Source organism: Cervus elaphus, chromosome 18 (genome assembly GCF_910594005.1).
Source record: "Cervus elaphus chromosome 18, mCerEla1.1, whole genome shotgun sequence".
Classification (NCBI taxonomy): Eukaryota; Metazoa; Chordata; class Mammalia; order Artiodactyla; family Cervidae; genus Cervus; species Cervus elaphus.
The window spans coordinates 49001499-49027298 of NC_057832.1; the positions used below are offsets into that span (position 1 = coordinate 49001499).

The window sequence follows — 25800 nt, forward strand, 5'->3', positions numbered from 1 at the left end:
TGAAATAAGATATTCACATAGGCTTTTGATAATGCCATAAGAACTGTAAGACTCTGAAAAAGATAAAACTTTATTTGAAGGTAAGATTTTTTTCTGTAACAATGAAAACCAGGTAATCTCTGAGAGAGTTGTGAATAGTCATAGGCGTATGCCTGGAGCTGGGACACATGGGGATAATTGCTAGGACAGAGTAACACCGCGGCACTCCACAGCTTACATTATGTGTTATGGCAGCAGGCATCCCCTCCCAACTACTCTTATTTCATTATAATTGAGTGTGAGTTGTTGATATAGAAATATATTAATGCACAGAAAGGAAAGAAATTATGTATTTACAGACTAAAACAAGTAAGAAAGTAAAACTATGAATTAGAAGAAACTATTGAAAATATGATATTTTTTACTTGACCATGGCATATAACTAGTTTTAATTATTCTTGAGGAACAATAAAAATTTTTATAACAAATGATACAACAGGACTTTGTTCCCGTATGGGCACCATAAATATATTCCTAATATCATGATAAAGTTAGTGTTTTTGGCACCTCTGTCCCTCCTTTTCTTACTTTGATAGTTAGAAAAAGCATAGTCTATAATTTAGATAGGAGAAATTTACTCAACAGTGTAAGAGTTACTAATTCCCAAGTTTGTATAAATCACTACATATCCCCTGGTTTCAGTTTGTTTAATTTAAAATGGAAATGTTCTGGTTAATTATTTTCCCCTAGTTCTAATAGTCACCCTGCTTATTTAACTTATATGCAGAGGACATCATGAGAAACGCTGGGCTGGAAGAAGCACAAGCTGGAATCAAGATTGCTGGGAGAAATATCAATAACCTCAAATATGCAGATGACACCACCCTTAGGGCAGAAAGTGAAGAGGAACTAAAAAGCCTCTTGATGACATTGAAGGAGGAAAGTGAAAAAGTTGGCTTAAAGCTCAGCATTCAGAAAACTAAGATCATGGCATCCGGTCCCATCACTTCATGGGAAAGAGATGGAGAAACAGTGGAAACAGTGTCAGACTTTATTTCTTTGGGCTCCAAAATCACTGCAGGTGGTGACTGCAGCCATGAAATTAAAAGACGCTTACTCCTTGGAAGGAAAGCTATGACCAACCTAGATAGCATATTAAAAAGCAGAGACATTACTTTGCCAACAAAGGTCCGTCTGGTTAAGGCTGTGGTTTTTCCAGTGGTCATGTATGGATGTGAGAGTTGGACTGTGAAGAAAGCTGAGCACTGAAAAAATTGATGCTTTTGAACTGTGGTATTGGAGAAGACTCTTGAGAGTCCCTTGGACTGCAAGGAGATCCAACCAGTCGATCCTAAAAGAGATCAGTCCTGGGTGTTCATTGGAAGAACTGATGCTGAAGCTGAAACTCCAATACTTTGGCCACCTGATACGAAGAGCTGACTCATTGGAAAAGACCCTGATGCTGGGAGGGGTTGGGGGCAGGAGGAGAAGGGGACAACAGAGGATGAGATGGCTGGATGGCATCACCGACTCGATGGACATGAGTTTGAGTAAATTCCGGGAGTTGGTGATGGACAGGGAGTCCTGGTGTGCTGTGATTCACGGGGTCGCAAAAAGTCGGACACAACTGAGCGACTGAACTGAACTGAGTTCTAATAGTCTAATGTTTGGTTCAGAAGTATGTTGAATTATTAAGGCATATAAGATATTTAGTCTCAATAGTGGATAAATTATAAAAATGAAACTACTGAATAAGTAAAAACACCCTTAAGACCTGGAAAATAGTTTGAAAAGAAATCCTTAGCAGGTTTTGTGGTTATGTAAAATCAGTTTAATGTTGTGGTTCTCAAAATTGAGTATATGTTGAAATCCTCCAGGGTATTTGTACAATTCATCACTGGGGCCAAAACTCAGAGTCTCTATACATTTGGTCTAAGGTGGGACCTGAGAATTTGCATTTCTCCCTAGTTCCCAGGCGATGCTGATGTTACTGGTCCAGGAATCACACTTTAAGAACACTCTTATAACCCACACTTTCAATTTTAGGATTTTAAAATACTCTGATTTTACATATTTTGGATAGATTTTTTTCCTATTTAACCTGCAGGTTTTAGAGGTATTTAGAATATACGTCACAAGTAAAATTCCTATAACTTCTTAAAAGTATGGCAGTTAATTGATGCTGGTAAACTCATAATAAAGTATGTATTTCTTATCATCATTACATATTTAGGGTTTTAAATAGGGAGAAACAAATATTTCAATGTATATTAATGGCAAGAAAGTAACGAGTATGTTCAATACAGCAACAAGTGTCAAGTGAAAGCTTTTTCAGAAATACATATGATCAAGGGAAGAGTGCCACTTACTGTGGGGACTCACTCACCTGTATGTGTAAGGACCCCTTTGCTTAACTTTAATTTTGCTGCTGTGAACTGCCACTTCCTCTGGATTCTGTACATCGAATATCCAGAACTGTCTATAAACACGTGTGTCTGTTTTAACCCAGTTTTTAAAAGCAATTGTACCTTCTTCAAGGACAGCTTCCTGTGAAAAAGAAAACAACTTTGGGTTATTTCTTTGTGGTCAGTATAGGCATTTGTGGGAGTTGCAAACCTTTAATTATCCAGTAAAAGGGCTAAACTCAAGTATCTTGTTCATGAGAACCTTGGCAACCTGCCACATGCTTGCAACAGAAATGTTTTCAGCACTTTATGATAGCAGTCTCTTTTAGTCAAGATTTTACAAAGAGAATCATGTGATATTGCAGACATGTCTGGTTATTGTAAGGCCAACCATTGGCAAGCTTTAGAGTGACCTTATGAAAGTATTGTGAAAGCTTATAATACAATTTATTAAGAAATTTTTATTAAAACTTTTCTAAAAAGTTCTTATCAGGTCAAACATTAACTTCTCTTTTGCCCTCTGTGAGTTGCACTGAGGAAGGAAAGGAAAAAAATCCAATGGTATTGAAGCTTTTTCACTTTTCTACAGAAGCTGGATAATTCAGGAAGAAATCACTTAACATTTGTTAAATTAAGGAAAACACAAATCTGACTTCTCCCTTCAAAATCCTGCTCAGTGTGGCTCCCCTAATTCTCAATATATTTACAGCAACATATTAGTACATATTTCCAGAAATAATGACAGTCTAATTCATTATATTTAGGTTACTACATTTTAGATAAAAGGGCACATGAAGGTTTCTTATTATTCTTTGTGAAGTCCATAAAGAATGTTAAGAATCATGGATGTTCCTTGTAGTAACAATACACAAATAGAGAAAATACCAATGACAGAATCAGAAAACCCTGCATTAGAAATCTCTACCATACTTCAGGAGTTGATACTATAGAGAGTCACCAAACCCTTGTGGGTCAACTTCATTATTTGTAAAAGGAGGGAGTTGTCATAGATGCTCTCCCAGTTTCCTTCCAAGGCTTTCACTCTCTGAGCAGGAAGCCCATGAAGCTCTAGTAGCTAATGCATACAAAGATGACTTTGTAGCAGACAGTGTTTCCAGTTAAGTACCTTGGAAGGAATACTATGGAGGTGAAAAGCTTCAGTTTACCTTAGTCCTGGAGGAAGAGGGAGAACAGTGTTTCACAGAAAACGAGCCTAAAAACACCCGTGAACTCAAGGACAATCTGACTTTTTCATTCACCAGGAAGCATCGGTTCATAGAAAGAGGGATCAGGACAGGACACTGAACATTATTAGCATGTTTTCTGGGAGAGCATGCTGAGGCTGAGAAACCTGGTGTCTGGCCCAAGGGTCACCGAGGCAAGTGCCTGGAGGTAGAATCATGACAAGGATCCTAGGCTCTGGCCCTTTGTTTACTATACTTTTACTCTGTGCTTTTGCTATTTTTTTTTTTGTTGTTGTTTCTGTCATCTCTGCACTTAGTTGATAGTAGTCAAATTAAGTTTCGTATCTTCAGGATACTTTACTTATTGCTTAATGGAGAGAATAGGGAATTCCTTAGAGATGAACAGGGTATTAGCTAAAATACCAGTACAAACACCTGTGCTATCAATCCTTTTACACTGGGTACGTTGCAGCCGCTAAAGCTTTGTGAGACTGTCTTACTTTTTACAAGCAATTGTCCTTGAAGAACTTTTTCTTTGCTCCTAAAAAGTGTTTATTTCCATAGCAAACCCAAAATTAAGACAAAATTACTGCTATTCTTCTAAATGTAAAGATGTTTACCCTAAATGATCAGGGTGTCATAGCTGGAACCTATATGGAAACTGAAAGCTATGTCCAGTTCAGTTCAGTCGCTCAGTCGTGTCCGACCCTTTGCGACCTCATGAATCATAGCTCGCCAGGCCTCCCTGTCCATCACCAACTCCCGGAATTTACTCAAACTCATGTCCATCGAGTGGCTGATGCCATCCAGCCACCTCATCCTCTGTCGTCCTCTTCTCCTATCCCCAATCCTGCCCAGCATCAGGATCTTTTCCAATGAGTCAACTCTTCGCATGAGGTGGCCAAAGTATTGGAGTTTCAGCTTCAGCATCAGCCCTTCCAATGAACACCCGGGACTGATCTCCTTTAGGATGGACTGGTTGGATCTCCTTGCAGTCCAGGGGACTCTCAAGAGTCTTCTCCAACACCACAGTTCAAAAGCATCAATTTTTCAGTGCTCAGCTTTCTTCACAGTCCAACTCTCACGTCCATACATGACCACTGGAAAAACCATAGCCTTGACTAGACAGACCTTTGTTGGCAAAGTAATGTCTCTGCTTTTTAATATGCTCTCTAGGTTGGTCATAACTTTCCTTCCAAGGAGTAAGCGTCTTTTAATTTCATGGCTGCAGTCACCATCTGCAGTGATTTTGGAGCCCCCCAAAATGAAGTCTGACACTGTTTCCACTGTCTCCCCATCTATTTCCCATGAGGTGATGGGACCGGATGCCATGATCTTAGTTTTCTGAATGTTGAGCTTTAAGCCAACTTTTTCACTCTCTTCTTTCACTCTCATCAAGAGGCTTTTTAGTTCCTCTTCACTTTCTGCCATAAGGGTGATGTCATCTGCATATTTGAGGTTATTGATATTTCTCCCGATCATTTTAGGCTATTTCAAATGCTCATGTCAGGGTGATACCTTATAGTGAACGATGTTGGATTTGTGATTTCTGAAGAAGATGTAGCTTAGAGACCAGGGACCAAGCTTCAGACACTCAGAATTTTGTGTGGCAAAGTTTTATTACAATGAAAAAGGACAGAGGAAGCTTCTGACATAGACATCAGGAGAGGAACGGAGGCTGCCCCACTTGCTACTCTTATCAAGGCCTTATATACTTTTTCAGTTGGTTACTAACAATAGAATGATCTTACCAGACTCACTCCCACCATATCCATCTTAAGATAATAGGACTAACAGTAGAAAAGTCTTACCAGACCCCAAAGATGATGTCCTTTTCATCATAGGGGACTGGAATGCAAAAGTAAGAAGTCAAGAGATAACTAGACTAACAGGCAAGCTTGGCCTTGGAGTACAAAATGAAGCAGGGCAAAAGCTAATAGAGTTTTGCCAAGAGAATGCACTGGTATAGCATACACCCTCTTGTAACAAGACAAGAGAAGACTATGCATGGACATCACCAGATGGTCAATACCAAAATCACATCGATTATATGCTGTGATACGAGACTCACTTCAGGTCTAAAAATGCACAGACTAAATTAGAGATGGAAAAGGGTATTTCATGCAAATGAAATGCAAAAGAAAGCCAGAATAGCAATACTTACATTAGACAAAATGGATTTAAAAATATAGACTGTTACAAGAGAGAAAGATATTCCATAATGATCAAGGGATCAATCTAAGAAGATATAATACTTGTAAATATATATTTGCCCAACATAGGAGCACACAAACATATAAGGCACATATTAATGGACATAAAAGGAGAAATCAACAATAACACAATAATAATAGAGGACTTTAACAACCCTCTTACATCACCTCTTACATCATATAGATCATCCATATAGAAAATCAATCAGTAAACACTGGCTGTAAATTACACATTAGACCAAATGGGCTTAATTGATATACGTATGTGTGTATACATATATGTATATACATATATGATATATATATATATATAAACATTCCACTTGAAAACAGAATACACTTTCATTTCAGTTGCATCTGGAACACTGTCTAGGAGAAATTCCATACTAGGTTATAAAAGAAACCTTGATAAATGTAAGAAAATTTAAATACTATTAAGCACCTCTCCCAACAATGTGATGAGACTTGAAATAAACTGAAAGAAAAAAAAACTGCAGAAATTAAGAAAAAAATCACAGAGAAGCTAAACAGTACGATACTAAACAGCCAATGAATCACTGAAAAAATCTAAGAGGAAATAAAAATTACCTAGAGACAAATGAAAAGGAAAACATGATCCAAAACCAGTGGTTTTTAGCAAAGGCTGTTCTAAGAGGAAAGTTTACAAGTTTACCTCAGGAAACAAGAAAAAAATCTCAAACAGCCTAAACTTACACCTAAAGAAACTAGAGAAAGAACGAAAAGTAGAAGTGAAGGAATCATAAACATCAGAAATAGAAACTTAAAATATACAGGTAAAAAAATATATATATACAGGTCAATGGAACTAAAAGCTGATTCTTTGAAAAGATAAAGTTGATAATCCTTTAGTCATACTCATCAAGAAAAAAACAGAAATGATCTAAATCAGTAAAATTAGAAATGTAAAAGTGGAAGTTATCACTGACACCATAGAAGTACAAAAGATCATAAGAGGCTACTGTGAACAACTGTGTGCCAATAAAATGAACAGCCTAATCTAAGAAATAGACAAATTCTAAGATACAGTATCTCAAGACTAAATCAGGAAGAAATAGAAAATATGAACAGACCAATTACCAGTAATGAATTGAATCAGCAAGTTAAAAGCTCCCAACAATAAAAGTATAGGATCAGATGGCCTTGCAGTTGAACTCTGCTAAACACTTAGAGCCATGATAATTACCTCTCCTTCTGAGACTAGTCCCAAAAATTTCAGAGGAAGGAATATTTCTGAACTAATTCTATGAGGCCAGCATCACCCTGATACCAAAACCAGAGAAACCAAGTAAAAGAAAAAAAAGGGAAACAAAAGTCGATCTCACTGATGAACATAGATGTAAACACCCTTAACAATATAGTAATGGAATGCAACAGTACATTAAAAGGATCATCCATGATGATCAAGTGGAATTTATTCTGGTGATGGAAGGATTTTTAGTATCCTCAAATCAACCAATGTGATATGTCATATTAACTAATGAAGAATGAAAACCATATGATAATCTTAATAGTTGTAGGAAACTCTTTAGATAAAATTTGACATCCATTTATGATAAAAATTCTCCAGGAGGTAGGCATAGAGGTAACTTCCTCAACATAATAAAGGCATGATCCATCACAGCTAACATTATACTCAATAAAGAGAAGCTGAAAGTATTTCCTCTAAGATAAAGAACAAGACAAAGGCACACACTATTTCCAATTTTGTTCAATGTAGCTGTACCAATCAAGAAGAAAAGGAAAGAAAAGGAATCAAAATTAGAAAGGAAGAAGTAAAACTGTTACTTTTACAGATGACATATGTTACACATAGAAAATCCTAAACGTGCCATCAGGAAAACTACGAGAGTTCATCAGTGTATTCAGTAAACATTCAGGATAGAAAATTACAGAAATCTGTTGCATTTCTGTACACTTAACAGTGAACTATCAGAAAGGGAAATTAAGGAAACAGTCCTATTTACCATTGCATCAAAAAAGACATAATACCCTGAAATAAATCTACCTCAGGAGATAACAGACCTGTACTTGGAAAGCTGTAAGATAAAGAACACACAAGCAGATACAAAGATACTGTGTTCTTGGATTGGAAGCAGTAACATTATTAAAATAACCATACTACCCAAGGCAGACCAGAGATTCAGTGTAATCCCTGCTAAGTAGCAATGGCAATTTTCAGAGTAGTACAACAAATAATTTAAAAATTTGTATGGAAAGAAGAAGTTCCCAAATAGCCAAAACAATATTAACAAAAAAAAAAAAATGGAGCTGGAATTATTAAGCTTCCTGAGTTCAGAGAATTATACAAAGCTGCAATAATGAAAACAGTATTGTAGTGTCACAAAAACAGACGTACAGATGAAAGGAGCAGAATAGAGAACCCAGAAATAAATCCACACATCTATGATCAATCAGTCTTCAACAGAGGAGGCAAGAACATACAATGAAAGTGTTAGTCGCTCAGTTATGTCCAGCTCTTTGCAACCCCATGGACTGTAGTCCTCTAAGATCTCTGTCCATGGGATTTCCCAGACAAGAATACTGGAGTGGGTAGCCATTCCTTTCTCCAGAGGATCTTCATGACCCAGGAAGGGTCAGGAAGGGACCAACGCAGGGTTGCCTGCTTTGCAGGCAAATTATTTACCGTCTGAGTCACCAGGAAAAGAAGATAGTTTCTTCACCAAGTGATGCTGGGAAAGCTGGATAGTCTCATTGTAAATCAATGAAATTAGAACACTCCTTCATACCATATACAAAAGTAAGCTCAAAATGGATTAACAACTTAAATTTACAGCTGTATACCTATGAAACTTCTAGAAGGAAAGGTAGATAGGACACTCTGTGACATAAATCCCTTTAGCTCTGTCTTCAAAAGCAAAGGGAATAAAAATGAAGATAAACAAATGAGACCCAGTTTTCTTAAAAGCTTTGGCACAGCAAAGAAAAGATTGTTGAAGAGAGTTTACTGAATGGGAGAAAATATTTAAAAATGATAAGACCATGGGTAAGAGGTTAATGTAAAAAATATATAGATATCTCATGCAACTCAACAACAAAAAAAGAAAAAACAGAACAATCCATTTTAAAAATAGGCAAAATAACAGTATATTTTTAAAAATTTATTTATTTTTGCTGAAGTATGGTTGATTTATAATGTTGTTAATTCCTATATAAAGCATGTGTATGTTAGTCACTCATTCATGTCAGACTCTCTGCAGTCCCATGGACTGCAGCCCATTAGGTTCCTCTGTCCATGGGATTCTCCAGGCAAGAATATTGGAGTGGGTTGCCATTTCCTTCTCCATGTAGAGCATAGTGATTCAGTTATACCTCGATATACATTCTTTTTAAATATTCTTTTCCATTATTACTTATCATAGGACTTTTTTTTTCATTTATTTTTATTAGTTGGAGGCTAATTACTTTACAATATTGTAGTGGTTTTTGCCATACATTGACATGAATCAGCCATGGAGTTACATGTATTCCCCATCCCGATCCTCCCTCCCACCTCCCTCTCCACCCGATTCCTCTGGGTCTTCCCAGTGCACCAGGCCCGAGCACTTGTCTCATGCATCCCACCTGGGCTGGTGATCTGTTTCACCCTTGATAATATAGATGTTTCGATGCTGTTCTCTCAAAACATCCCACCCTTGCCTTCTCCCACAGAGTTCAAAAGTCTGTTCTGTACATTTGTGTCTCTTTTTCTGTTTTGCATATAGGGTTATCATTACCATCTTTCTAAATTCCATATATATGTGTTAGTATGCTGTAATGGTCTTTATCTTTCTGGCTTACTTCACTCTGTATAATGGGACATTTTTTAACATTGGATGGTGCTTGCCTTAGAATGTTGTATTAGTTTCTCCTGTACAATAATGTTAATCAGCTATATACATCTGTCCTCTCCCTCCCACTGCCACCCCCATCCCACCCCTCTAGATCCTCACTGGGCACCATACTGAGTTCCCTGTGTTACACAGCAGCTTCCCACTAGCTAGCTGTTTTATACATGATAAAATATATAGATATATGTATATATATCACTGCTACTCTCTCAGTTTGTCCTGCCTTCTCCTTCCTCCACCATAGCCGCAAGTCTCCTCTCTACATCTGCATCTTTATTCCTGCCCTGCAAATAGATTCATCAGTACAATTTGTCTAGATTCCATATATATATGTGTGTGTGTGTTAACATTTGTTTTCTCTTTCTGACTTACTTCACTCTGAATGACAGACTCTAGATTCATCCACATCATTGCAAATGTCCCAGTTTCACTTCTCTTTATGGCTATGTAATATTCCATGGTATATGTGTACCGTGACTTTTTTATCCATTAATCTCTCAATGGACGTCTAGGTTGTTTCCATGTCCTGGCTATTGTAAATAGTGCTGCAGTGAACATTGGTATACATGTGTCTTTTTTTTTTAATTTATTTTTAATTGGAGAATAACTGCTTTACAGTGTTGGGTTGGTTTCTGCCATATATCAACATGAATCAGCTACAGGTATACATATGTCCCTTCCCTCTTCAACCTCCCTCCCACCTTTTCCCCTTCTAGTTTATCACAGAGCGACTTCACGTTAACTATCTGTTTTACATATGGTAATACATATATTTCAGTGCTCCTCTCTGTCCCATATTCTCCTTCCCCTGCTGTGTCCATAAGTCTGTTCTCTATGTCTGAGTCTCTCTTCCTGCCCTGTAAATAGGTTCATCAGTATCATTTTTCTAGATTCTACATATATGCGTTAATATACAATACTTGTTTTTCTCTTTCTGACTTACTTCACTCCGTGTAGCAGGCTCTAGATTCATCCACCTCACTAGAACTGACTCAAATCTGTTGTTTTTTATGGCTGAGTAATATTTCATTGTATATATGTATCACAACTTCTTTATCTGTCAACGAGCATCTAGGTGTTTCCATGTCCTGGCTATTGTAAATAGTGCTTCAGTGAACACTGGGGTACACATGTCTGTTTCATTTATGGTTTCCTCGGTATATATGCCCAGTAGTGGGATTGCTGGATCGTGTGGTAGTTTTTGCCTAGTTTTTAAAAAAATGTCCTACTGTTCGCCATAGTAGCTGTATCAATTTACATTCTCACCAACGGTGCTAGAGGGTTCCCTTTTCTCCACATTCTCTCCAGCATTTATTGTTTGGAGAGGAAATACAGATGGCCAACATCACATAAGATGCTCAACCTTATTAATCATCAAGAAAATACAAATCAAAACCACAATGATATATCACCTCACACCTGTCAAAATGGCTATCAGTAAAAAAGCACAAATAGCTTAATGTTGGTGAGAAAAGGGAACCCTAATTCATTATTGCTGATAATGTAAATTGGTTCAGTCACTGTAGAAAACAGTGTGGAGTTTTCTTACAAAACTGAGAATAGAACTATCATATGACTCAAAAATTATACTCCTGGATATATAGATGAAAAAAAAAACCCACTAATTTGAGAACATACATGCACCCTAATATTCATAGCTGCATTATTTTCAGCTGCCAAGATATGGAAGCATCTTCAGTGTCTATCAACAGATAAATGGATAAAGAAGAAGTGGTATATATGCACAAAGGAATAGTTCTCAGTTACTAAAAAAAAAAGTAATTTAGCCATTTTCAGCATAGATGGACTTGGAGGGCCTTAAGCTAAGTGAAATAAGACAGAGAAAGACAAATACTGTATGATGTCACTTATATGTGGAGTTTTAAAAAATGCAGCAAATCTTGGCGGGGAGGAACAGAAAAGAAAAAACAAAAAAAGAAGACTCACAGATACAGAGAACAAACTAGCGGTTACCAGTGAGGAGAAGGAAGGAGAGGGACAATACAGAAATAGGTGGAAAATGGTTACTATGAGATTATATGAAATCATGTATGTGAAACTTGAAAATTTCAAAGCACAATAGAATTTAAGAATCTTTCAATAAAAATGGTATATATCTATACAAAAAAAAAAGCTTATCAACATATTCTTTGGACATACTTAAAAGCAGTGACATGTTCTTGATACCACTTGTACCTTTTTAACTGTCTTCTCAACAAGCATGTCTCCAACTGTCACTAGAATCCCACCAAACACAGCCAGGACTGCGCCAATGGCAGCACCGGTGATGAGCCCACAGCTGGGGTCGCAGCCCATGCTTCTTGTTCAGGGGAAGCTAAGGCTCAGCACCTGCTTCCTTCAAACTCCCGGGTCTGATGAAGGTGGTTTCCAAGTAGTCCGGCTGTATCATTGGAAGGAGATCATAAAAGAGAAGCATAAATATCAGTACAATTATCAAAGTACGAGGAAAACATACAACTGAAACAGATCATTTTGCTAGTTATAAATAAACAATTTTTTTTTAAAGAAAACTTTCTAGGTCTTACCCTTTTCTTGATTTGAGCTACCTACCAGTGGTAGAAATAATAAATATTGTCACATACAGCGTTTCTTTATACTTTTTAAAAATTTTCCTCCTTTGAATGGTTCACATACTGAAATCTTACCTAAGGAGATCATGCTTACTGTACGCTCACCTTTTGCCTTCTTCTGTCAGCCTGGGACACTTATAGGTAACCTCAGCCTTTATCTGCTTCTACACCCTACCTGGAGTTTTCCTGCAAACTGAATGTGGGTGTACTGATGTGTTTTCCTTCTAAATGCTAAGCAAGTGTGGTGACAAATGTTTTCTTTACTATACATTTTTCACAAGTAGAAAGATATAGATTTTACAAGCAATGATATGATGAGTCTCAGAAGGAATCAATTCTTCTAATAATTGTAAGCTATCAGTTAAAACAAAAATGCATCTGTAAACTGGGAAAGTACATTGTCCAGAAAATTAATACTAGATTGCTCTCTACTATCATCAAAATTGTAAACATTATTTAAAGGAAATTTCATTTTCACGAATATTTAGTTCATACTTGAATTCTTTCTTACACTTGAAAATATTGCAGTTTTAAGAAGACTACTTTATTTTCAATTTCATTTTTAATAATGACTTTTAGATAGTCTAAAGGTGAAAAGAATTTCAAGAGAATATGTAAGTTAGCTGTTGCCGACTTTCTGTGACAGCCTTGTTTTCTTACTAATCTCAGGTGTGCATGTGTGTGTAACACATTTGAGTGGAATATAGTTCTTTTTGTCATGGGCAACTAATTTGTACCAATTCTGTTAAAATCAACTAGATGGTGTCAGTATGTGTTTTACCTAGTCAGGCTATCTTTGGTACATTTATATGATATATGCCTATTTCATAAAAATTGCAAGAAAATACTTATTGGAATGAATAGGTCCTATTGTAACAAATAATTTATTATTCTAACATTTGAAAACATACTCATTTGAGCTATTTTGTATACAGAAGAATTTTTTTAAATCGAGTTGACCTGACATTGATAAACAAGGTGTAGTTTGTAACTTTTAATCAACTATTCCCTACTTCAAAATGCCCCAGCCAAGAAAAACAAAAGTGTCAATAGAATGAAGGCTATAGACAAAAAAAGAGGTACATATAGTATTTTTGTCAAGCTTATAAATATGATATTAATTATATTTTTGTTGTTGTCTTACCTTTTCCCTTCCATAGCTTTGTTGTGGTAGTATGATTCTTATGAATTTATTAGTATTTTTTCCACTTTAGTAATCAGTTTTTTTTCATAATTATTACATATGTGGCTAAGAAAATAATGGTAAGAAAATAAGGGAAATTAGACTTTCCCCAAAATGTGGACAGAAAAAATATTATAAAAATTTTCATGGTAATGTGTTAATTCTTTGCTCTTATTATCTATTAAGGTCTTCCTTTACCTGTCTTAGAATACTCCTACTGTAAATCAGGATGAACAGACTGATTCACACTGATGTCCTGGTGGCTAAGAAGCTTACATGGTTATTAGTGTCATTTTTTTTTTCGAATGTAAATGAAAAACACACAAGCCTAAACAAGTGACTTATTTTTTCCTGCGGAAATTATGTGTCACTAAGCAAGTAGGGTGGGCTTTTTACTAATTTTAGGGTTGAAAGATGAAGAGCAACATGCTGTCTCCTGTGACTTTAGCCAGGGTTATCATAATGCAATGGAATGAGTTTTGTAAACCTGATAATAATGACTATATATTCTCAGGTAGAATCTCCTTTGTAAAGTCTAATTTTACAGCCACTTAAAATGTTCATGGAACATAATCTCTTAAACAGTCATTGTCATTGCTAAATAGAGAACATCATCCAGATATTCTGTACAGATACAAGTGGGATCATATTTGGAGGGGTTATTAAATAATATTTTATTGAATACCCATTTCATAGACTATTCCCCATTTCTCAAATTCATGTTTTACCTAAAGTAGTCAAAAAATAACAAGAATTTTATATTTGGTGTGAGTGAAACTGGTGGACTAACAATGAAACCAGAGCCTGGTTTGCCACCACTGAATCTCTCTATGCCTCTTAATTCCTTATGTGTAACATAAGATGCTAACATATCTGTAGTTTTTAATATAAGCAGCTGAACTGGTTCTTCACTCAAATTCTTACATGGAAGACCAGGCAAAGTGACTTTGATTACAGCAGTGGTGGGAACCCAAGACCTCCATGTTCTTTGCAGGTCTGACAGATGGAATACAAGTGATTTAAAAATTTTTATTATGTCACTGCTAAAAATGGATATATGTGTGTTTATTTGCCCCTTTTCAGATTTTATGCCATCACCTAGTTGAGAATCTATTTTTCCTAGAATCATTCTCCTTTATTCACACAGCCCATGGGCTACAGGGAAGAGTCCCAAGGGAAAAAAAGATCCCAAGAAAGTCCACTGGATGACACAGGGGGCACATGTTCTTCCTTGCCCCCCTCTCTAAACCTAACAGCTCATTGCTAGATATCCAAGGACCCTGAGTCCAGAGATGTCAAGTCATGGGCAGACCTGGGTACTGCCTAGACTCTGTCTGCTTTGAACTTAAAATTGAAGTGAGATAGTGCACACAGCTCACTACTGTTGAGTCAAGTTCATCAGAAAAGAGAAGTGTCAATAATTTATTCTTTTGAATTGCATAGTTAGCTACAAGTCTAATACTGGTCTGGACGATATATAAGCCACAATATAAGTGTTACACTAACATTCCTGCATAGTGTTAGTCACTCAGTAGTGTCCAACTCGAGACCCTATGGACTGTAGTCCACCAGGCTGCTCTGTCCATGGGATTTTCCAGGCAAGAATGCTGGAGTGGGTTGCCACTCCCTTCTCCAGGGGATCTTCCTGACCCAGAAGTTGAACCCGGGTCTCCTGCATTGCAGGCAGATTCTTTACTGTCTGCGCCACCAGGGAAGCCCAATATTCCTGAATACGTGTACTGATATTTTTGACAGAAATAAATTGAGTTTATGTACTTTTTCAAATTTTGAATTGCCTGAGTCACTCTTGTCACCTTGATGTAAGTTTTCCATTTTTTTTTCCTTCTAAGAATATGCGGCATATTTCACATGAGTGTATTCCTCCTTTATCACATCAGTAGCTTTGCTTTCTGTGGTTTCAGGTACCCACACTTAAATAAGGTCAACTGAGGGTAACTGAAACTGCAAAGCAAAATCTTGAATAACGGGGGACTACTTAGGGTTTGGTGCTATCCGTGGTTTCATGCACAAGCTGAAGGTGGTGGAGTGTATCCCCCACACCCGTGGGTAAAGGAGGGATTACTGTACTTGGGTTCATTTATCATGCTTCAGTGCCTGGTCACCATGAGTAAATATTGCTGTCATAGTCATACTTTAAACCTGTGTTCATACTATAAATTCCAAATAGAGTTGATTGACCCTTGAATATCACAGAGGGGTTACAGGCACGGATCCTGTGCACAGTAGAAAATCTAGGTTATAACTATACAACCAGTTCTTCTTATCTGTGGTCCTGCATGCATGGATTCAACCAATCAACCATTGTAGATTGGGCAGTGATGTAGCTTTTATTGAAAAAAATCTGCATAAAATTGGAACCATGAAGTTTAAATCTTTTTTTTTTTTCCCCCAAAGGTCAATTGTAGTTTTATTCATTCAAGCAGTGCAGGAACAAGGTATTATGCCAGACATGCACTGGATACATAAGAGAAAAGTTCAGGTTACTCAGAAGATTCTATTCAACAGCTTTTTCACTTATGTTCATCTTCAAAAAAATGTGGTTTGTCCCCACTCTTCTCTCAAATGTAGCTATTTGTAGCAGGTAAAAAAATGTTCTTGCTTACTTGGTTTTCTTAATAATGCAGTTTCTTGTTAGAAACCATATTTATCATTTCACATACAAATTTTACTCTAACTCCTCTGTGGAAAGTTTATAATCATTTTATAGATACATGTCTTAGAGTATCTACTACACAGTTACCAGTAATGAGGTTACAGTAGATGAAAATATCTGGTGTTTTGTGAAGATGGCTTATTAAAAGAAGAATGATAGTTGCTAAATAGAATGGTATTCAACATAGGAGCCAAAATGTATATTCTATTCTGTTAATTTTTTATTTTGTGTGTTAGTCGCTCAGTCCTGTCCAACTCTTTGTGACCCTGTGGACTGTAGCCTGCCAGGCTGTTCTGCCCATGGAAATCTCCAGGGAAGATAACTTGAGTGGGTAGCCATTCTCTTCTCCAGAGAATCTTCCCAACCCAGGGATCAAACCCAGGTCTCCCAAATTGCAGGCAGATTCTTTACTGTCTGAGTTTCCAGGGAAGCCCTGTTGTTTTATTTTACATATTATGAAAATGAAAAAGAAGAGATAAATACACAGATACTTGAAGATGGTTTCGAGATCAACAAATGAGGAAAATGAGGTCCTGAGAGGGATAATAGTTGTGCAGTGTATTACACAACTATTCTAGAACAACAACAAAAAATTTTTGGTTTTTTTTCCTATCTTGTTCATAGGATAGAAATTATTATTTATACATACAAACATATCAAGAGAGTTAATAACAGAATATTGCAATTTCTTACATGTTAAAATTTTATTTGCTAATTTAGATTAAATTTTGTTGTTTGTTTCATTTTAATAAATGGACAAAATATCGATGTCTCTGGTAATTTATTGCTTGCTTAAAGTACTGAAGTTTAGAAAACAAAGGGGCAGGAAAGAAAACTAATTATTGGGAGTTAACATCAAGAACAGAAAATAAAAAATGTGTCTTAAGATAGCACTAATCACATACTTCTCTTGAATCTGTAGGGAGATCAGCTGTATCCTATCAGTTCATAGATCATAAATTCTATTCCTTTTGTAGAATTCAGGATGTATCTATACGTGGGCTTTCTTTGAAAAAAAGAATATAATTTTTATGTTTCTTCTTCACAATCATATCTACAGAGTGTTTCTAAGATGAACATATAAGTGCTATGCCTTTGCACAATGTTGGCAGCATGGTGGTGGGAACTAAGGCTGAGCTACATGAAGTGTCTCCAATAAGTAGTTCAGAAAATCAGAGAAAGTTCCCAAAGAATCTGTAATTATTCCCATGTGTGAATAGAGCTACAGTCCCTGGGAGACTCCACCTAGAAAAGGCATTGCCCAAAGGTAGAATTTCCTGGGATGTGAACTATGACACTTTAAAACAGTTTTAGATTGCAAGAGTGCATGCTTCTCCCATAATGAATTTATTTTATAATTTATCCCATGTGCCACTGGATCTCTACATAAAAGATTTTTTTTTTAGAGTGAGCTACCTTTGATTTTTTTTCCATTTATTTTTATTAGTTGGAGGCTAATTACTTTACAATATTGTAGTGGTTTTTGCCATACATTGACATGAATCAGCCATGGATTTACATGTATTCCCCATCCCGATCCACCTCCCTCTCCACCTCATCCCTCTGGGTCTTCCCAGTGCACCAGCCCCGAGCACTTGTCTCATGCATCCAACCTGGGCTGGTGATCTGTTTCACCCTTGATAATATACATGTTTCAATGCTGTTCTCTCAAAACATCCCACCCTTGCCTTCTCCCACAGAGTTCAAAAGTCTGTTCTGTACATTTGTGTCTCTTTTTCTGTTTTGCATATAGGGTTATCATTACCATCTTTCTAAATTCCATATATATGCGTTAGTATACTGTATTGGTCTTTATCTTTCTGGCTTACTTCACTCTGTATAGTGGGCTCCAGTTTCATCCATCTCATTAGAACTGATTCAAATGAGTTCTTTTTAATGGCTGAGTAATATTCCATGGTGTATATGTACCACAGCTTCCTTATCCATTCATCTGCTGATGGGCATCTAGGTTGCTTCCATGTCCTGGCTATTATAAACAGTGTGCGATGAACATTGGGGTGCACGTGTCTCTTTCAGATCTGGTTTCCTCGGTGTGTATGCCCAGAAGTGGGATTTTTAAAAATATATTTGTTGGTTTACTTTTGGATGAGTATTTTAAAACAAATGTTTCTTTTACTAGTTTATATAGCAAAGAATTGAAAAAAGTACATGCAAAGATTTTAATAACATCTTTCAGTATGTTACTTGACAGTTCCAGAAGCTATTTGAAATTTTCTCTAGAGAATTTATTATTTACAGTATGTATGAATTTACTTACTATAAGTAAATTAAAACTTTTTCTATAGAATGATTTGTCTTTATTTAAACTTGGTATCATTATTCAAGAAAGTAATTTGCTTTTGTCTGTAATTAGGTTCCTAAATATCCCAAAATATAAATTTTGGTTTATTTTTATTCTACCAAATTGTATATAATTTATACAATTTATTTAAATCAGAATCATTATTTTGAATTAATATAATTCACTATATCCAGTAGCAATTAAAGTGCCCGTGTTCATTAAAAAATGCATAATAATAGCATTTCCAAAATAGACATTGCGTTACTGTGTGGACAAAGTCAAGTTCACCAAAATCTGTGCAATTAAGATAGAAGATTAAACAAACTAATGACTCCCTAAAATAATAATTAGTTAACAATTACATATTGCAAAGCATATTGGTATAAGCATGGCAAGTTATTTGTAGGAACTAATCCTACTATAATGATTTTATTTTCATTATGGTTCTTTTCATTCATAATTTAAATTAAATGTCATGTATAAATAGCCTAAGTAGACAATGAAAATTCCCCAGTAATAAAAATGAATATTACATCATTTTAAATGTTAACAATAAATGTTTACAGATAAACATATGACTTTAAACATCAAAGTGAAGTAACATTGACATTGTCATTGGACAAAGTTTCAATATTTTTAAACATGAAAGGTAAGATTGAGAACTTGGAAAACACAAAACCTAATTTTTAAAAAAAACCCCAATAACTTCAAGACAACATGTCCTGCTTGCTGCTGCTGTTCTATAACTCCTTAAGAGTATTTATATAGTAGTGTCATCTCCTATCATTTGGGAGGTAGAAATCTTTTTATTTAAAAAAATCTTTATGACTTACTTTTAAAAAGGCTAAGAAGGATTTTTCAAACAAATGGCCCAATATTTAAATAGACAGTTATTCTTTGGACCAAATGTTATTCTGCAGAAAATCTCTACAGTGAAGTCCTTATTACCAAAAAAAAAAAAAAAGTGTGAGTTTAAATATACTTAAAAAAATATGTCAGTTCCCAGTGAGTGATCTGTTGCAAAAGAAATTTAAAAAAGAGAAGATAGAAACTTGCATCCTGCTACTGACATTGTTTCTCAAGGTCTGTTTTTCTATTCTGGTGATGACCCATTACTCCATCTGAGATCCTTCAGCAGCACTTTTTCTTTTTTTTTTTTTCCTAACCATTTTTCCAAATAAGTCAGAGGCCAGAGAGATGTAAGGAAATCACTTGCTGAGTGGGCTCTAATATGCTCTGTTTTACTACACAGTCGTTATTCCAGATGATAAACTGGGTCTGTGCTTCTGGGAAAGATTGAAGGCAGGAGCAGAAGGAGACGACAGAGGATGAGATGGTTGGATGGCGTCACTGTTAATGGACATGAGTTTGAGCAAGATTCGGGAGATGGTGAAGGATAGGGAAGCCTGGCGTGCGGCAGTCCATGGGGTCACAAAGAGTTGGTCACAACTGAGCAACTGAACGGCAACAGCAAAATTGGCTCCAGGGGATCAGAAGTACAGATTAGGGAGAATTAGCAAGAGTCTCACTTCCCTGTGTGATTTAGCTTCCAGAACTCATTTCATGAAGTTTAAATAAAATGCACTTTTCCATACAGCACTAATCTAAAATGTTGTGCCTAACACTTGTGAAAATAATTGGGGGCTCTCAGTCATAAAGGAAATAACCTATTTTTCCAACTGGAATCCAGTTCTAACTGGAATTTTTCTGTTAGTTTTACAAAAGTTTCATGACCACAGCAAAATTCTTCTGTGAAAACCAAAAAATATTATTTCTCTCAGATTTTTTAGATAAGAAAACAACTATTAAATAACATTTAAATAGAATTACTATTTAGGATGATATTTTAATATAAAAAGTATTTTCTTAAGTTAACTTTAAAAGGCATTGCACTTGGAGAGGAAAAAAAAGACCCTCCATATTAAAAATACATTTTTTTTACAAAGAAGTTCTCAGAATCATACAAGCAAAATAAAAATCTTCAGAGGTTAAGTTTTCATCTGACAGACAGACCAGCTGAATAAATGCTTCTCAATCAGCCTTGAAAGACAACCTGACAATAATAGGCAGAAATGCATTTAGTTCTTTAGATCATATTTAAACCATGTGTAAGCTCCTTGCATTTGCTAGCTGTGCAACATAGCTGGGAAGGAGCCCAAAGCACTTTTTTCCCTCGAGAATTGTTTTCTTTTTCCAGGGTATTTTGACTACACCTTTATGTAAAAGTTAGTAAGTTATAAAAAAAAATTATATATATTGGGATTTTTTTTTCCAATGTCAGACCACTTAATTATGACAAACTAGAAATGGGCTGTGTAAGCTCATTATACTTTTCATCTAAGAATAACTTACAGAAACTTTACATATTTTAAAAAGATAATTCCCTTATAACTGGGACCTTGTATCTTTGTTGTATTGGTAAGACGGTAGTATAAAGGCTAATTTAACAATTATTTTGATTAAGAAAGTCTATTTTATTGTGTTTAAGCTGCTTTGATACTTTTCCTTCTCAGCCTTAATTCTCACAGATACTCACACCATACACACCCTCCCATTAGCCCACTAACACAGAATCAGCTATTTTAAAACAGCATATCTTAGATATATTGAAAGGTTAATTAAATTATAATGAAAATATGAGCACTAATAGAGGAAGATAATTCAGAAAAATACATGCAAATAGATGCCTAAATTGACAGTGAAGTTACTTGGATCACTGTTTAATCAGTAGCCCGTGCACGCTAAGTCTCTTCAGTCGTGTCGTGTCCCACTCTATGACCCCATGGACTGTAGCCCATCAGGCTCCTCTGTCCATGGGATTCTCCAGGCAAGAATACTGGGACTGCCATGCCCTTCTCCAGGGGATCTTCCAGAACCAGTAATTGAGCTGGTATCTCTTAGGTCTCTTGCATTGGCAGGCTGGTTCTTAACTGCTAGCGCCACCTGGGAAGCCCAATCAGTAGCCTAATGCCATCCAAATTCTCTGTCTCTGGGGAGAAAAATGTCACACGATTCTGTGAGCAGCCCAAAAAATTGTATTTCCATTCCCAGAGACAGCTCTTAAGTGTTTAGTCCCACAAACAAAGTTCTTGAATAGCTTAGCATACAAGACCTGGAAAATGCAGAGCTATGTAAAATCTGCAACCATATATTTATATTTTGAGCAAAATACTCATCTGAAACAGTAAGTCAGAAAATTGCCATATCCATTTCTGAGTAATGTATGTTGAGGTTTCCATTTTAAAAAGATTATGTAAGTATAATATTTTGAAGGGTATGTGTCAGCAGATAATAGGGAGAGTCTAAGAGAACCCTTCCTCCTGGGCCTTGGTTCTTGATAAAGACACAAAGAAGAATCTGAGGTCTTACCCATAGCAGAAATAAGTTTATTGCAGAAAGAACAGAAAGAACACCTCAAAGAAGTGGGAAAACCAAGAAAGGCACTGTCCTGGAATGATGAGGGATGGGGTTTTTCAAGTCAGGGCTTTTGTGTATTCATCTAGGTAGGCGTGGATTGACATTTTTGATTGACAGTTGCAGCTTACATAACAACAGGCTCTATTGTGCATGTCTTCCCCATACTTGAGGACACAGCTCTGCATTAAGGAAGCATGTGGTGGAGTTGGAGAAGTCCCTGTGGTTAGTTTGTCTCTACTGTGCCCTGGGTCACATAACCTGGGTGGAGTTGGAAACATTTCTGTGGTTATTTGTAGCATATCTGTGAATTCTTCCTCAGCCTCACCAGGCCTGTCTGGATGGGGTTTAGAGATTAGCTTGAAACTTTTTCAGCTAGGCCACCCCTCTGTTGCTCATGCCTAACTTTCTACCTAACAATATGTTTTATATGAGGGTAAACCTTCAGTTCAGTTCAGTTCAGTCACTCAGTGGTGTCCGACTCTTTACGACCCCGTGAATCACAGCACGCCAGGCCTCCCTGTCCATCACCAATGCCTGGAGTTTACTCAAACTTATGTCCATTGAGTCGGTGATGCCATCCAACCATCTCATCCTCTGTCATCCCCTTCTCCTCCTGCCCCCAATCCCTCCCAGCATCAGGGTCTTTTCCAGTGAGTCAACTCTTCGCATGAGGTGGCCAAAGTATTGGAGTTTCAGCTTCAATATCAGTCTCCCCAGTGAACACCCAGGACTGACCTCCTTTAGGATGGACTGGTTGGATCTCCTTGCAGTCCAACCTTAACCTTGTGTAAACCCATTGCAGGGGTCCCCGACCCTTGGGCCGTCTACAGGTGCGGGACCTGTTAGGAATGGGGTGCGCAGCAGAAGGTGAGCCGCAGGGGGCAAAAAGGTTGGGGTCCACTGCAGAGCACTGGACAAATTTAGTAGAATGAAAGCTAAAATTGTCTATATGCCTAAGACACCTTGAGAACAGTGCTTTGGGAATGCTTTTTTATACTTTTTTTTGGAGGACCACTTAGAATTTGGAATCAGACAGACGTAACTGACTCCTGATGTTACCACCACTAGCTTTATTGACTGGGGATTTGGAGTTTAATAACGTATTTTCTTAATCAAAAAAAAATGGAGGAAACTCAATTAAAGAATCATAATAAGAATTAATTGAGTTGTGTGTAGCACTTGACAGGTGCCTGATTACAAGCCAGCAAAATGCTCCCCTTTCCATTTTTGCCCCTGGCCATTTTCTCCTCTTTTCTGTTTCCTGGAGATTACATATCTCCATCAGACATACATTTGATTGATTTTTTTTTTTTTGGTCCTATAGCTGCGTCTATTAGAATGTTAGCTCTACTGTGAGGGGAAGGGGGACTTGTCTGCTTAGTGCACTGCTGAAGCCCCAGAGCACAGAGCAGGCTGGTAGCTGGTAATCAGTTGAGTGAATGGAAACATACATGATTATCATAACTACAGTGATGTGTTGAAAGTAATGAGAATGACCAGAAATGAGAGGTTATTACAATGCTAGGTCATATCAAAAATATGCTTGAAATGAAGGGCCTGTGCTACGGAAGTAAATGGACAAGAGTTGAAATTTGGAATCCATCCCTTGCTACAGTGTGTGACTTGTTACTGCTATTCTCCTTCTCTCTCAGTCGTAGTGGAAATAGTTTCTTCTCAGGATAGTTGTAAAGATAAAGAGTGGTAATATGAAGGACTTAGCATACACCGTGACATCAGAAAATGTTTATCTTATAGAATGTATTAAGGTAATATGGAATAGTAAAAAAAAAAATGAAAACAGTAAAAAAAAATATTAATCACTGAAATCAGTTCTTCAGAAGTGACCAACATTAAGTATGTCCACATCCTCCTAGGACTTATATAAATTTAAAAAATATATATGTGTGTGTATGTATATATATGTATGCATGTATATATATAAAGTTATAAACATATACTTGTCAGTTTATAACACTCACACAAATATATGTATGTGGCCCAGCGGTAAAAGAACTCGCCCACAATGCAGGAGTTGTGGAAGCAGGACCAGGCTTGATGCCTGGGTTGGGAGGATCCTCTGAAGAAGGAAATAGCAACCCACTCCAGTATTCTTGCCTGGAAAGTCTCATGGACAGCCAGCCCATGGGGTCACAAAAGATTCAGACACAAATTAGTGACTAAACAACAACGGACTGAAGTATATACTGAGTCACACTTTTTGCAACTTGTCTCTTTAATATGAAGATCCTTGGAGATATTCTCATATCATGGATAGTGTTAATTCTTTTAACTTTTTTTTTCCATAATAAATGTAGTATTCTCTTTTAAATGACCATTATCAGGAGATCAGTCCTGGGTGTTCACTGGGGAGACTGATATTGAAGCTGAAACTCCAATACTTTGGCCACCTCATGCGAAGAGTTGACTCACTGGAAAAGACCCTGATGCTGGGAGGGATTGGGGGCAGGAGGAGAAGGGGATGACAGAGAATGAGGTGGCTGGATGGCATCACCGACTTGATGGACATGAGTTTGGGTAAACTCCATGAGTTGGTGATGGACAGGGAGGCCTGGTATGCTGCGATTCATGGGGTCGCAAAGAGTCGGACACGACTGAGTGACTGAACTGAACTGATCATGTTTAATGTAACTTTTGTTTTTTCTAGTTCTCTGATCTTACAAAAATAATGCTAAAAATTTGTGTCTATGCAGTTTTGTTTATGTACTTGAGCACTAGTAAACAGCAGAAAGTAAAGTTTTTGGATTGAAAATATATAAATTTTTTGGTATAGAGAGTTTTTACCAAATTTCAGTTAAAACAGATAAAAGCAATGTTTGAAAATGCCTGTCTCCATACATAACTCACACTGGTTTATACTGAACTTTGTTTTTAACAAGTATGTATTTTATTATTAAGTATTTAATTGAGTGAAGTTTAACCTATTTTCTATCTGTATTGGCATTTACAGTTTTAAATATTAGTGATAATAATTCTGTTCATCTTTTTTCCCTCTGTAGGTTTTACCCTTCCTTATTAATTAGTAAGGAAATAGCCAGTCTTCTTAATTTGACAGTTAAAAAATGTTTGGACTATTTAAAAATGTTTTTTGTATTTTTAAATTACTGAAAAATTTAAACTTTTATGCCATTGACTTTCACAGTGATTCCTTTTAAGTATTGTGTCATGTTTTGAAAGGCCTTCTAAAAGAATGTGAAAAATAATAAACAAGCTTTCTTCTACCATTTGTATATTTTCAAAAGAATCATTTAAAACAGTATTTCTAGAGAACCTCATTCATGGAGTTTATCATTTGTGAAGTAAAAGAGGAAGAATAAAGTGTAGTGATTTTAAGTGAAAAAGAAGTGTTAGTTGCTCAATTGTGTCTGACTCTTTTGCAACCCCATGGACTGCAGCTAGTCAGGCTCCTGTCTGTGAAATTATCCGGGGAGGAATATTGGAGTGGGTTGCTATTCCCCTTTCAAGGGGATCTTCCCAACCAGGATCAAACCTGGCTTTCCCACATTGCAGACAGATTTTTTACTGTCTGAGCCACCAGTGAAGCCCGGAACACAGATGACAGATGCATATTAAGAGTTTTAGAAGAGGAATCTCATGGCCCACATTCTGACCACAGCTCTGTTAATAATAACAGGTTTTGCAAACTGGCAGCACACAGTTATACTTCTGATTTCCTTTCTTGTCAAAGAGAATAACTATACTGTCTGCCTACATCCTTAAGCTGAAGATCAAATCATATGGTAGATTTAAATTTTAAAATGTGAAGCTATATGTGGATTCTGTGTGGCTGTAAAAATTTGTAGAGATTCACTTCTTTACACTTCAGTGAATGAAAAGAATTTTAATAGCATGTGCCTTGCAATTTTAGGTTGTATGTGTAAGCAAATATCTATAAATTATAATACAGTAATAGCATTGATTTATATTGGAGACTTACTATCTGTCAGTTGTCCAAATAAGTGTCT

General features: G+C 36.5%; 1 protein-coding gene across 1 annotated transcript in view; it reads right to left on the minus strand.

The window, feature by feature from the left end:
• The window catches only part of LOC122674020 (platelet glycoprotein 4-like), a 56053-nt gene that overhangs the window by 29273 nt on the left and 980 nt on the right, over positions 1–25800 (minus strand). Inside the window, 2 exon segments of the mRNA XM_043872006.1 lie at positions 2366–2526; positions 11847–12051. Of these exon segments, the coding sequence (XP_043727941.1) occupies positions 2366–2526; positions 11847–11966 (281 nt within the window). The 5' untranslated portion in view covers positions 11967–12051.